The sequence below is a fragment of the Pelophylax lessonae genome, assembly GCF_965119305.1.
Source record: "Pelophylax lessonae genome assembly, chromosome: 3".
Lineage (NCBI taxonomy): Eukaryota > Metazoa > Chordata > Amphibia > Anura > Ranidae > Pelophylax > Pelophylax lessonae.
This window is the reverse complement of record NC_138770.1, coordinates 278,826,676-278,842,434: the sequence shown is the minus strand read 5'-3', so window position 1 is coordinate 278,842,434 and position 15,759 is coordinate 278,826,676. Positions and strand designations below refer to the sequence as shown.

Here is a 15,759-nt window from a genome sequence, read left to right as displayed (position 1 = left end):
CAGGGTCAGACAAGCCGGGTTGGTAAAGATCGGGCAGATTAGACATAGACAGCAGACAGCAGAATGGTCAGGTCACAAGCCAAGTCGATACCAGGAGAACATTTAAGCAGAATCAGGAGGCAGAAGCAGAATCCAATAGACAAGCCAGGATCAGGGTATGAAGCAGACAATCACAAGTTAGGGGTAAGCCGGATCAAGATCAGAGGTCACACAAAATCAGAAAAACACAGAAGCTGCAGACCAAACAGCAATAAGTCCATACAGAAGGCTTGTTTAAATAGCCCGCTTGGCGCTAGCATTAGTGACAGGTGTGCGCATTGAAGCCCAATTGCGCATGCGCACTCTCTAACCTAAAACTATTTACATCCGCCTGGCCAGTTGCTGGTCTGCGAACGCGCATATGCGCACACCTTGGCTTTTATACAGCAGCAATATGACTGAGTCATTTAAACTTGAAAAGTCTTTATCTAGTAGTTTTTGCTGCAAAAAGCTTTACACATCCAAAAAAAATAAAGCTAAAGCTTTCAAATTTCTGATATTCTCCAAACAGTAGCAAAACATTCCAAAACCATAAGGGAAGATGAGGCAATTGTTCTGCTGAAACAAAAATGGCAATCAAACAAAATATGCAGATATTCGCCCCTTTTTAACAACTGAAACCACCAAGCTACTCATTCACTCCCTAGTTATTTCTCGCCTCGACTATTGCAACTCCCCTCTCATAGGCCTACCACTTCATAGGCTATCCCCTCTTCAGTCTATCATGAACGCTGCTGCCAGGCTTATCCACCTTACCAACCGCTCAGCGTCTGCCTCCCCTCTCTGCCGATCCCTACCCACATGGAAGAAAAATATATTTAAAATATATTTTTAAAAAAAACATTTTTTATTTTTCCCAAATATATTGGAAATATATTTGAAATGCTGCAATTTTGGCCATATTCAATATATTTTTCTAAAAAAAATTTCCCTAAATGTATTGGAAATATATTTTTCTTCCATATGGGTACACTGGCTCCCGATTGCCCAGCGAATTGAATTCAAAATACTAACCACAACATACAAAGCCATTCACAACTCTACCCCGAGCTACATCACCAATCTTGTCTCCAAATATCACCCGAATCGTCCTCCCCACTCCTCTCAAGACCTCCTACTCTCAAGCTCCCTTGTCTCCTCCTCCAATGCTCGTCTCCAGGATTTCTCCAGGGCCTCTCCCATCCTCTGGAACGCTCTACCTCAACCTGTACGGCTATGTCCTACTCTAGCTGCTTTCAGGTGATCCCTGAAAACAAATTTCTTCAGGGAAGCCTATCACACCGCCAACTAATCTGCCATCAGCTCATTCCCTACTCTTACCTCTTGTAACACCTGCCCCACCCCATTAGATTGTAAGCTCTTCTGAGCAGGGCCCTCTAAATACTCTTTTATTTTATTGTACTGTATATATACCGTCTCCCTCTAATATTGTAAAGTGCTGCGTAAATTGCTGGCGCTATAGAAATCCTTATTAACCACTTAAGCCCCGGAGGATTTGGCTGCTAAACGACCAGAGGGTATTTTGCGATTCGGCACTGCGTGACTTTAACGGACAATTGCGCGGTCGTGCGACGCTGTACCTAAACGAATTTGGCGTCCTTTTTTTCCCACAAACAGAGCTTTCTTTTGGCGGTATTTGATCACCTGTGCGATTTTTTGATCACGCGCTATAAACAAAAAAAGAGCGTAAATTTTGCAAAAATAGCAATATTTTTCCCTTTTTTTTATATGAAATTCCCCCAAAAAAAAATGTAAAAATCAAAATTTTTTAATATTTTCGGCCAATTTGTTTTATGCTACCTATGTTTGGTAAAAAAAATCGCAAAAAGCGTATTTTGATTGGTTTGCGCAAAAGTTATTGCGTTTACTAACAAAGGGAAAGATTTTTGTCATTTTTGTTGTTTTTTTTTTTAACGCGTAATGGCGGCGATCTGCGATTTTTTTTGCGGTACTGCGACATTGCGGCGGAAAGATCGGACCCTTGACTGACATTTTTGACACTTTTGGGGTTACCAGTGACATTTCTACAGTAATCAGTGCTATATATATGCACTGTTACTGTAAAAATACACTGGTAGTGAAGGGGTTAACTTTATTTGAGAGGGAGGGGCTGTGTGTGTCCCTAGGGGCGTGATTCTAACTGTGATTGGCTGTGGCTTCAACTGTATGCAGAGTGATCAATGGATCTACATAGTAGATCCATGTGATCAGCTCTCATACAGAGAGGAGAATGACAGGCAGCTTGTTTACACAAGCTGCCTGACTTTCTCCCTCTCCCCCGCCGATCGCAGAGTGGCCGGCGGCGATCGGGTCCGCCGGTCACACGCGCGGGGGGGTCCGTGACCACGCGGGAGCGGGAGCGCGCCTCCGGCGGCGCGCGCTCGCTCCCTAAACCCTCACAGGCGAGCGACGTAGACCTACGTCACTTTGCCTGTGAGGGGCTGACCGCCGCCGTAGATAGTCGTGCGGCGGTCGGCAAGTGGTTAATAATAATAATATATAGCACAGTGGTTGGAGAGTGTGTAAACAGCTTGACTGGGCAGCAATGTAGGTGGGAGAGATGAGAAATTTCTGTCCAGGAATACAAATTAGAGTGTATTATTTTAGAGACAGCAGACAGGAATATTGTACAGGCATTATGTAAGCATTTTTCTTGGCCACAATGTAAAAGGGAAAGAAACGACTTAAAATGTAATATGTTAGAGACAGGGACCTGCTATATTGCACAGACATGCTGAACATAATGTAAGCTAAGTGACAAAGGAGGAGGAAGAGATGTGCCAGTTTTTAGGCAGAAATAAAAATCACAGTGTATCAGGCCAGGATTATTGCACAGAAATGGTGAACATCATGTAAACAGTTTTTTCTAGGCTGCAATGGTAAAGGGAGAGACAAAGCAGTTTTTCTCAAGAGGTAAAAACTACAGTGTATTAAGTCAAAGTCAAGAGCCTGAAATATTGTCACACTGCACAAGCAGTTTGACTGTCACAATAGAAGAGGGAGGGACAATGTAAGGTTTACTGAAACAGTTGAAGTAGGACACATTTTGAAAGGAACGTGCACCATGCAGCTTTTCATTAAAAAAAAGTTACCTAAGTGTATATATGCCACAGAAAAAAGGATGACATTTTATTTTTTAGATCATTTTATATTTTGCATGTTAAAATCAAAGGAATATGTATGTCCCTGTGGTCTATATATTTAAGGACGTTATGAGGCCCCAACATGACCCCCAGTGTTTATATTTCATATGAAAATGTCACTATGTTCACTCTCCTGCGCTGTGTGATAAGTCTCAACATGGTGCCAAACTATCTTGACATATTGATGCATGTGGATAATTTACTCCTCGCTGCCCGCAAAAGACTGGGGACGTCCAATATGACTGTAAGGATAGGAAACAAAGAAGATGCGTAGGCTTAGCGCATTATCCTCAAAACATGTTTTATTAAATGGTATAAAACGGAGGTGAATGTACTCACAAACCAATGCTTGCATCATAGCTTAGACATGACATCATCTGCTTAAGTCCATATATGTAAATTCACAATGCTCACAGACACATCGGCTAATGCCTTTCAAGGTTACCCTCTTCTTCAGAGCCTTATCTGGATGACTATTGGTAAAGCTTAGGGACTCTTATGGTCTGATTCCGTGCCTCTCAGCCTTGTGCCATTATTATTATGTCTAAGCTATGATGCAAGCATTGGTTTGTGAGTACATTCACCTCTGTTTTATAGCATTTAATCAAACATGTTTTGAGGATAATGCGCTAGGCCTATGCGCCTTCTTTGTTTCCTATACTTACAGTTTATATTTCATAGCCTGAGTTTTAGCAGTATCTGGTCATTTATGACAGTCGGTGGGATTTTCCTTTTTCTCTTTTGGTCTCACGGTTTTAGTAGTTTTGTTTGCTACATAACTTCTTTGTTTTCAATTATGTTACCACATTACCACATTCTTCAGGCAGCTTTTGAGGACAGATTCCAAAATAAAGTGCTCAGTTTGTTAAAATAAATGAATATAGTACATGCTACATATACAGTATTTTAACAATCTGTCATTATGAAAATGACAGACTGCATGCAGCTCTTCTTCCCAAAATGATTTTATTAATTCCATAAACAGTATTAAAGGAATTTTGGTAAGCTATATTTAAAACTGGAGAGACAAAAGTTAGATTTTATAAAAAAAAAATCAACTTTAACCATTTCTGGACTGGAAGGTTTTACCCCCTAATGACCAGGCCATTTTTTGCGATACGGCACTGCCTTAATTTAACTGACAGTTGCGCAGTCATGCGACGCTGTACCCAAATAAAATTGATTTTCTTTTTTTCCCACACATAGAGAGTTCTTTTAGTGGTATTTTGGTCACCTCTGCAGTTTTTTTTTTTTTTTTTTTGCACTATAAACAAAAAAAGAGGGTAAATTCTAAAAAAAAAAAAAAAAAAAAAAAAAAAACAATATTTTGAACTTTCTGCTATAAAACACAGCCAATATTTTTTTTTTTTATAAAAATCGATTTTTTTTCATCAATTTATGATGAATGTTGTATGTATTCTGCTACATATTTTTGGTAAAAAAAATCCCAGTAAGTGTATATTGATAGGTTGCGCAAAAGGTATAGTGTCTACAAACTAGGTGATAGACTTATGTCATTTTTATTTTTTTCATTTTTTTTTTTACTAGTAATTGCGGTAATCTTTTAGCGGGACTGCGACATTGCGGCGGACAAATAGGACACCTGACACTTTTGAGGGGACCGTGACATTACTACAGTAATCAGTACTAAAAATATGCACTGGTACTGTACTAATGACACTGGAAGTGAAGGGGTTAACGCCAGGGGTGATCAAAGGGTTAAGTGTGTTCCTAGGGGATGCTTTATAACTGTGTGGGGGATGGACTCATTAGATGAACATAGAGATCTGTGTTCCTGAATAGCAGAAACAGAGGATCCCTGTGTTCATCTGTGACAGAACGGTGGTCTGACTTGTTTTCTCTATGGGGAGCAATCGCAGGTGACCAGCGGACATCGCTTCCGCCAGACCCACTGATTGGCTCCCCCTCTGGCCAATCAGTGTGCCCCCATTGGCTATTACATAAAAAGACGTACAGGTACATCGTTTCATATAACAGAGCCAACCTGCCGCAGTATAAGTGCAGCGGCTGGTCGGCAAGTGGTTAAAGTCAGCTAAATATTGTACTGACTTCATACACAATATGTAAAACATTTTACATGGACATATTTTGAACAGGAGAGACCTTTGACCTCATATAATTAGAAATCAGAAATCAGATAGTTTGGGGACTGCCTTTGACTGCTGCCAGCAGCTAGTTCTAGAGTGGAGAGGATGGCAGAGGTTGGCAGAGAGGTGTGAGAGGGAGAAGGGGTTCAGGCCTATTGCTGACTGCTAATGTCATTCTTGTGTTGCTTCACCAAACTTTGTGGTCAATAGTCATATGTCTTATCATGCATGTGGCACCCAAATAACTGGTATATTTTATCATGCTTGATACACTGCAGGTAGGGGCTGCAAAAGACTAGCTGTCTGCAGCAGTTGTGTGAAATAAGGCTGCATTTCTCTGCCTAGTAAACCATGGTCTGCACCCATTAAGTGATGACATCTAGTTGAATAGGATGGCTGCTCCCTCCACTCCTCTTTAAGCTGCCCCTTGGATGACATCCTGCCTCACTGATTTTGTTCCTCTCTCTCACCTTCCTCCTTTACAATCTCTGGCACTCAGGTACGGTCTGCCACTTCATCATCCTTACCCTCCTCATCACTCCAGCCTTTATGTCAGTAAGCTGAAACTGTAAGAGTATCACCGCCGATTGCTTCACCTTCTCTTTTGTCCCTTCACTCTATGCCTATGGTGCTCACTTTCTAAACATCTAATAAATAAATTCCTGCATATCCTCTTGCAGCAAGTTACTGATGGTGTGCTCAAATGATTCATGTAAGTCTCCAATGCCAGTTTTTGAGGAACAGTAGCATAAAATATAAAAGAAGAGGAAGAAGAGTGCAGTAGGATGATGATGAAAGCTCGGTTATCCACTCCACCACCTCCTCCATGTGCTCTGACTGGTTAAAATGCCCACTTTCAGAAAGGAAAGACAGACTTGTCCTGCCACTTAAAGGTGCAGTCTAACCGTTGCCTTTGCCTGGGGATGCAAAATCTGCTTCTCCTTTTAGGCCTTCAAGACAATGATGATGAAAACAATGTATTGGCTTATTTTACTACCAGGTATAGTAGTAGTTGGATTGAGGATGTTATACTTTTGTGCACTTCACAATATGATAATGTGGTAATTTTGTGCAGTAAGCTAGACCACACTAGTATGCAGTAATGTGCTGCAAACAAAAGGCAGCTTTGCCATATTCCTGTATATACAGTGCCTTGGGCCCCCTTGAACTTTGCAACCTTTTGCCACATTTCAGGCTTCAAACATAAAGATATAAAACTGTAATTTTTTTGTGAAGAATCAACAACAAGTGGGACACAATCATGAAGTGGAACGAAATTTATTGGCTATTTCAAACTTTGTTAACAAATAAAAAACTGAAAAATTGGGCGTGCAAAATTATTCAGCCCCTTTACTTTCAGTGCAGCAACCTCTCTCCAGAAGTTCAGTGAGGATCTCTGAATGATCCAATGTTGACCTAATTGACGAATGATGATAAATAGAATCCACCTGTGTGTAATAAAGTCTCCGTATAAATGCACCTGCACTGTGATAGTCTCAGAGGTCCGTTTAAAGCGCTGAGAGAATATCATGAAGAACAAGGAACACACCAGGCAGGTCCGAGATACTGTTGTGGAGAAGTTTAAAGCCGGATTTGGATACAAAAAGATTTCCCAAGCTTTAAACATCCCAAGGAGCACTGTGCAAGCGATAATATTGAAATGGTGGAGTATCAGACCACTGCAAATCTACGAAGACCAGGCCGTCCCTCTAAACTTTCAGCTCATACAAGGAGAATACTGATCAGAGATGCAGCCAAGAGGCCCAGGATCACTCTGGATGAACTGCAGAGATCTACAGGTGGGAGACTCTGTCCATAGGACAACAATCAGTCTGTGACAGGAAGTGAGGTAAATCTGTGGGTGTTGTCACAGACGGGAGATACATTCTGCCTTGTTTAGACAATTCACCAATTACTATCAGGTGTCGGCTGTAGAGGTAGCCAGAAAGGTTTAAGGATGTTGGAAAGCTTCAGCTATTCAGAATGAGGCAATTAAGGCCTCTATAAGTTATCCAGAGGATGACTACTGATTGCTGCATCCTGAGGCTTTGTGCGTTAAGGAGAGCAGTGAGCTGAGAGACTTCTGAAGGTGAGGTGGTGTTGACTTTTTCTGTGTGAAAAGAAAACAAATAGACTATTGGTTGTCTGCTGTATGACCAGCAGTGTCTGCCCAGCAATAGGTTGGGACAGACACCATAAGTAGGTTCCTGTGTTGTGAAGGTAGACACCCCAAGTGGCCAGGGTTTATTTTATGTTTGTTTGATTAATGCTGTTTGCCACAAGCCACCTGGGAGACACACCAAACATGTGGAAGAAGGTGCTCTGGTCAGATGAAACCAAATTCAAACTTTTTGGCAACAATGCAAAACGTTATGTTTGGCGTAAAAGCAACACAGCTCATCACCCTGAACACACCATCCCCACTGTCAAACATGGTGGTGGCAGCATCATGGTTTGGGCCTGCTTTTCTTCAGCAGGGACAGGGAAGATGGTTAAAATTGATGGGAAGATGGATGGAGCCAAATACAGGACCATTCTGAAAGAAAACCTGATGGAGTCTGCAAAAGACCTGAGACTGGGACGGAGATTTGTCTTCCAACAAGACAATGATCCAAAACATAAAGCAAAATCTACAATGGAATGGTTCACAAATAAACATATCCAGGTGTTAGAATGGCCAAGTCAAAGTCCAGACCTGGATCCAATCGAGAATCTGTGGAAAGAACTGAAAACTGCTGTTCACAAACGCTTTCCATCCAACCTCACTGAGCTCGAGCTGTTTTGCAAGGAGGAATGGGCAAAAATTTCTCTCGATGTGCAAAACTGATAGAGACATACCCCAAGCGACTTACAGCTGTAATCGCAGCAAAAGGTGGCACTACAAAGTATTACCTTAAGGGGGCTGAATAATTTTGCACGCCCAATTTTTCAGTTTTTAATTTGTTAAAAAAGTTTGAAATATCCAATAAATTTCGTTCCACTTCATGATTGTGTCCCACTTGTTGTTGATTCTTCACAAAAAATTACAGTTTTATATCTTTATGTTTGAAGCCTGAAATGTGGCAAAAGGTAGAAAAGTTCAAGGGGGCCGAATACTTTCGCAAAGCACTGTAAATATAATATACCTCCCTCAATAAAAAAAAAAAAAAACCCATAACTAAAACAACTCCGAACACCAACCCTAAAAAAACTGTAATCCATGCTTTCGAGATTTTATAAATAGGCAACTCATATCCTCATATTATTCTGTGGTTTCAAATTAATAATAACTACTGCAGTAGAGAACAGACACTCAGCATTTTTCCAAAAAAAACTGTTCTATTCAATCAGCACATTTTACATTTTTACATAATTATGCTTATGGCTATTTTCCTTTAAATTTAAAGAATGTAAATCCATAAACAATAGTGGTTATGTAATTAAATGAGGCACTGAGATCTTGAGGAATGCAGAATTCAGCTTTACTTGCATAGAAGAACAGTGTACATGTGTTGGAACAACATTACAGAAGAGAGCCGAGAAGGGAAAAAAAACCTGCCTTCTTTTGCAAAATATACAGTACAAGTATACGGTATATGAACACACAGACAGTGATATATCACTACAGCTCCATCTATAGTTCATAGTGCATTGTACAAACTGTTGCACTTCCAACAATCAAAACATTATTAGCGTTGTGAGTAGAATATTAATGCAGTGTGCAATACATAAGCGGAGCGATCGTTTGATAATCGTATTATTCGTTTACAGCTTTCGAGCGCCGCTTATGACAGTTCATGTGAAAATATCACAAGGGACAAGTACGAACATTTTTCTCACACAATAACAGAACGAATGATTTTCGTGTAATTGGTATGGTATTTGTATGAAAAAAATTGTGACCAAGACCACACATGCTTGAAAATTAAAGAATACATTACAATACAATACAATGCTGTATATAAAACTACTTCTGAAGTTGTATTCTGTTATATTAGAATTTTCATAACTTTAATAACCTATTGATTTTCGGCATGAGACTGCAATAAAAAAAAAAAATGGAGTCATTCATCTGATATTCCTATGGTGTGTATGAGGCTTAACACTGTACAGTAGTAACTATTTCTACCTTAAATCTCTCTGTCCCTATCTCATCCAATTCCAATATACAATGATAAACGGCTGATGCCAGGGCTAACTTTTATAGGGAGGGGGTTGGAGAATTTACAAACCCTCATTATTTGCCACCTGACCACAGTTCATGAAATGCATTTTGGTAATTGGGTTTGGGTACAACAGTGAACAAACTCAAGTCTATTTATGCTAACTGAGCAAGTAATTATCACCATGAAATGAACGCAAAAGAATTAAGTTATGTAATGCTGGGAAAACCTTTAGTAGACAAAAATAAGAGATCATTTTGGGTGTATTCTATTTAATTATTTTAAATACATTTTTAGCATGATGTATTATATATTTTAAATACACAAACATGTAATACAAGGTTCTATTAGTGTAGGATTCACAGAGCCTTACGAGTAAGGGAGAGCACAGCAGTAGCTGTTTTCTTTCACGTTCTCTCTCTAAAATTATGTTTCTGAAATTGAACAGAACAAACAGGGTAATGAGGAGCAAGGTCATCCATCTGAATGATTCAGTTGTGTATACATTTGATTTTTGGCAATAAAGATAACTGTGAACAACATAATTTTCTACATATCAGCTAAGAACAAACAGTTAAACCTACTTGCTGCAATTATAAAATAATCATTATTTTATATCTAATGGTGTAAAAACTAAACTAAAACATTTTTTATCCTGATATAATTAAGATTGGGAAAATATATACAAAACACTGTACATTCCTTTTAAAAAAATATTTTATAGAATATAAATACTTTGAATAACTTTGCTGTTGTTAGGCTATAATGAAAGGTGATAGCACTGTATTTTGAGTTCCAAAGTTAACTGTATATAAAATTTCCTCACATCCCCCATTGGCATCAGATGACATACAGTGTGAGGTATGCTGCTAGCTGATAGATATTTTGTTGTATTATGGATTTGATAGCTTGGCTCAGTGCCACATGGCAGCCCCCTGCTTCTAAGAAAAGATTACAGTTTATCATATTTGTAAAGAATTGATTTTATTTTTTCCTTACAGTGTTGGAATTCACAATGGGAAATCATCAAACCTTGGTTATTTTATACTATTTTACACTTGATTAAATATGTAAACATGTTAGACACCACTGTGCCCTTTCTTAGACACAGAATACGAAGGAATTATGATATGCACCTGCTTCCCTCTAATTAGGAATCTGCGCACAGCCACACAAAACTGCAGCTTGCACATAAAGTAGGATTACTGCTATTGATTTACAACTCTTACAAGGAAATGCATTAATTACTATATGAGGTTTCGGTTCTCTGTAAGGTTTCTGTACATTTTGCATCTGCTGGCTGTTAATTAAAGATTGTATAATTCAAAACTGTAAAAACCATAAACTATTTGAAATGGCATCCAATTCCTCAGTGTGTATAGCTTCCAGATTGTCAGTCATGGGCTGGCAGTCCAGAAGCTTTGGTGATTTCCAAAGGCGCTATTACATCTGAGCTACTTTTTTGTTATTTATCTGATCCATTTTTGCAGTCTAGCCATGGATTCAAGCATAAGCAACTCATCAAGTCCATATAAACACAATGAAGAATATATGCGAATGATGGCCATGGTAACGATAAACAGAGGAATTTTTTTTTCTCTCTGCCCCAAGCCCCCTCTGCTGACATAGCCTGCATGAAGAGTATATGGAACCAGCCAGTAGAGTGCCTGAACCAAGGAGCCCTAATATTGTGAGAACAGGGAATTATTCACTTCTTGAATGTCCTTTTTTGCCTTTATATGCGTGTATCAGTAAAATGTTACATATGCGCTACATAAAGCTGTCACCAGCATAATGTTTTTTTTGGTGATGCTAGGTAGGTGTTAGGTAAAATTTGTGTAGGTTCTCAAGCACAAGCCCTTCATTTGTTAATAATAGAATTATATTAACCAAGACAACCAAAGAGACAATTTCCCCATGGGACTTTTAGGAGCGGTGCTGAGTAAAATGATAGAACAGATGTAAAAAAATACATTTATTACAATTTACATAAAAAATATTTACACTTCCAAATTAATTATGTAGAGATAAAAACACAGTTTCACCAAAGTAAATTCTAGATACTAATGAGGTTCATAAATCATTGTTCAGTTGCAGTAGCTGTAATCTATATGCATTTTGCAGGACAGCACCCACTTCATCAGGAGGCAGCCACAGTTGGGTAAGGTGTACATATGGAAACTAATTTGTTAAGGATCAAGATGTGGTTTTGATCCTTACCAAATTAGTAGGGGTTAGGTAAAATGACATCTAGATCTCAATGTCAGGGAAAAAAAATTCACAGCAAGGGTTTCCCCTGGAAACTGAGGGTAGATGGGTGACCAGGAGGTGGGGCACAGAGGCAGGACCCCCACTGCAGAACCCCTTGGTACAAAAAGGACAATAGAGCGTTCACAGCGCACACCAGCATAGGGGCATGCTGCATGTCCCCAAGTGATCAGGATTTGGGGGTGTGCAGTATGTCCCCATGCTGGTGTGCTCTGTGAATGCACTGCCCTCAGCATGGGGTTCTGCAGTGGGGAGCCTGCCTCTGTGCCCCGCCTCCTGGTCACCCATCTACCCTCAGCTCCCGGGGAAACACTTGTTGTGAAATTTTTTCCCAGCATTGAGATCTAGATGTCATCTTTCCTAAACCCTACCATGTGGTCTTGATCCTTACCAAATTAATTTCCATATGTACACATTAAGCAACTGATGAAGTGGGAGCTGTCCCCCGAAATGCATAGAGATTGCAGCTACTCCAAATGAACATTGATTTATGAACCAGATTGGTATCTAGAATGTGCATTGGTGAAACTGTGTTTTTATTTCTACATAATTAATGTGGAAGTGTATATGTTTTCTATGTAAATTGAAATACATTTTGAATTTTTATACATCTGTTGTATCATTTTACTTAGCACCACTCCTGAAAGTCCCATGGGCGAATTGTCTCTTTGGTTGTTCTGGTATATTGGGGATTGAGTGCTGCTAAGGTCTGAGCATGGGGGGCCCTGTTTTGTTTTTAGTATTAACCATGCATGTGAACCAGAATTCCCTAGTTTGGAGAGGGAAACTAATGTAATTACTAACAGCACTAATGATGTACTTGCATTTTATTTTCTTTATATCATACAGAATGCTTTCTTGTATTCTTGCAAGTCCCTAAAGCGTGCATACCAGGAAACAGAGCATAACTAAATAAATATAGTCATGCATTTGTAGTAAGATAAGCTAAATACTTAATTATATCTTTCCTAGTCAGACACTGAATTTTGGGATAAGATGCAAGCTGAATGGGAAGAAATGGCAAGACGGAATTGGATTTCTGACAGTTCAAACTGTTCAAACCAAACTGGAACATCATCTAGAGAAACGGTATGTACAATTATACAAGAATCCTATTCCGTTCTTTGTTACATGAAATACAGACGGCTGCTGTTGTCATCAAATATCAAACTCTGACCTAGAATCTTTTCACAGCCCAGCAAATGCCAAACTCTACAGCATGCTGACAGCTTTGGCATGATTGTTGATTAAAGTGCATGAACTGCAGTATGTGGGATACTGGAGATGGAAGATGAGCAAAACAATTTACTGTTATTCATAATTCAATTCTGGATGAGCTGTATACTTTAGCATGAAGCCTACAAGTGAAATGCAAGAATTTCTTCAAAGCAACTATCAGTAAAATAATTTCTCAGCCAGCTCCTTTTTTTAGTGGGCATTTATAACATAAAAATCAGCTGTATATTAAATAAAAGGCTGTTGTCATATGACATAGACACATGACCTAAACAAGGTTAACAAGAGTGCCCTGTGTAGTCACCATCAGGATATCTAAATAGCTTAAGCATTACTCACTGAGGGCATGTAAAATGATGTATGGGCTTCTGCTGTGTTACTGTATCTCTAAGGAGAAAAGGGTTGCCTAAAGGTGGGCGTGGTCTCTGTTTGTACATTGCTATACGTAATATGTCCCATAGTTGGGAACTCAGATAGTTAGGAACTTTATTATCAAAGTTGCCTTTAGGAGGCAGTGTAGCTTCCACATATATTTGCACGTGTATGTATGTAAAACCATTGTTTTTATTCTGATGATTAAAACAGATTCGCTTTTTTTTTTTGTTTTTATTGCTAGCTTAAAAGTGTGCTTGGGACCCCCTTTGTACCGAGCAGTAGAAAGCAGACCGATTTTCTAACCCTTGCCAACTAGATATAGAGTATATAAAAAAACAGGTTTTAGCTAAAGTTGGGCTATAAGTTGTTTTCCAATACATAGGGAATAGCATTTAAACTCTTCTAAACGTGGTCCAGGGTCCTCCAGTTAAATTAAATAGTCATCCATACAAATTCGTAAGCAAAGAAGGATGCAATGCATACATATAAATCAGTAAGCGAAACAATTTGAGGAATGGCTGCCAGACATATATTTCTTCCCCACTTCAGAGTTCCTGAACACAGGGATGCATCATCCTATATATACTTTCAGTGCATGGTATGTGTAGATGAAAATATGACCAGTCTCTGAGGCAGAAATGACTGTATAGCAATCATACCCTGAGGGGGTATCTGCCTAGTGATATTCCGGTTTATATGAGCATGGTACTATAAATGCCTTGCAGATGTGGTCAAAGTTGAATATAGTGAATACCAACTTGAAATAAAGCAGTCACATCATTCCTGTGTGTCTTTCAGGTAATATTCCCATAATGCAAAATAATAGACATATCGTATATATGACCATTTCTGCAAGCAAACAGTTCAAAACACCTTTGCGAAAAGCATGAAAACATACACCTCCTATGGTGTAACTGTAGGATAGCTTTTGCAAAAAGCATAACCACCTGCTATGGTGTAACTGTAAAATAGTAACTGTGTGCTTGCATGTAATCAATCCCAATGGATGTAATATAACAAATGCCTAGTTGTGCCCATAATAATTCCAATTGATTATGTTCCAAAGTAATGAATATTCAAACAAGAGCCACCTTCAGTAGATCTGGGCTTGTGCTGATATTAGGTAGTGATGACACATACTTAGCAGTCTATGCAATGTACTGAAGCAACAACCATGATAAGTCCTAAACAGGGATGATAGTCTAGGGAAACCAACAGGAGCCTGACCAGTTCTTCTTGTCCTTCAGGGCTGCATTGCTACAGTATATAGGTCTTATAGATGGGAATTCAATTTTTTTAAAAATGAGAAAGAAGTTTTGCCTGAAGTTGAGCTCTAACTCATGATGTCAAAGCAGGTGATTAGGGATCATGGGTATTTTTATTTTGTATTACGTGATTAGTGATGTTGCTTTTTAGTTCAATTATTTTAGCGTACGTCTATCAGTCTACTCAGACTGTCTGAAATCAATGCACTACAAATAGCCAACAGCTAGGAGTAGTTAGTCATCTGTACCATGACTTATTCTCTAATGCTGAGGATGTTTTCCTAGCTTATCCAAGCCAATTCTTCAGTTGTAATGAGTGTCAGCAATGATATGGAATGCATCAGGTAAACTATAGAAAGTGCATGTAAAATTTGAAAGTCATATAAGTCATAGGAATCATGAATTCCAAATGTATACTTAGATGTTATATGCTTTAGTTAAGGTCAGATAAATGACAAAAAAGATGAAGACAGGGAGAGAGAGGCCTGGAAGATGGCTCTTTCTTTCTTATGTTCCTTAAAAGTGGTGTCAATTTGTTAGGATGAAATCTATGGTTCTGATAAAATGCAACCATTGATTCTGGAAGCATTATGACTATATTGTGGCATATGTAACATTACATCATTCATCATTCACAACATTACACCTGGTGTTGTAGTTGTTCCAGTAACATGGCACTACTGTGGCTTTAATATTACCTTGTTGTTGGGGTTTGGTAGCATGTCACAACTCTGGTTCTGGAAATACTGGAATTTAACACAGTGTGGCAGAAACCATTTGAAAATATGACAGAAGATAGCATGTACTGTAATCTAGGCCAGTCCTGAGTCAGGATTAAGGGCCTGCAAATGGTTTGTGCGAGTCATTATTGTTGCCTCATAAATTACTTGCTGAGTCATCAATAAGGTTAGTTAACTGAGCCATGCAGCCATTATAAGGGTCAGATAAATGGTCCATGTAGTCATCATTAGATTCATGTATTTGGCTTAAACAGCCATCATTATGGTCATGTTTATGATATCAGCATTCATCATTAGAGCTGTAAATGGCTTGGGGACTCATCGTTCGAGTCATATACATGGTTTGCACAGTTATCATTACTGTCAAGCATATCACTTGTGCAGTCATAATTTTGGATTTATATAAACTGTATATATATATATATATATATATATATATATAT

General features: G+C 38.9%; 1 protein-coding gene across 6 annotated transcripts in view; it reads left to right on the top strand.

Annotated features, from left to right (window-relative positions):
• PEX5L (peroxisomal biogenesis factor 5 like) overlaps positions 1-15,759 on the top strand; it is a 396,344-nt gene that overhangs the window by 338,381 nt on the left and 42,204 nt on the right. For all 6 annotated transcript variants that reach the window (XM_082252037.1, XM_082252035.1, XM_082252034.1 and 3 more), the window contains one exon: positions 12,673-12,789. In XM_082252037.1, coding sequence (XP_082108163.1) covers positions 12,673-12,789 — 117 coding nt within the window. The remainder of the gene's footprint in view (positions 1-12,672; positions 12,790-15,759) is intronic.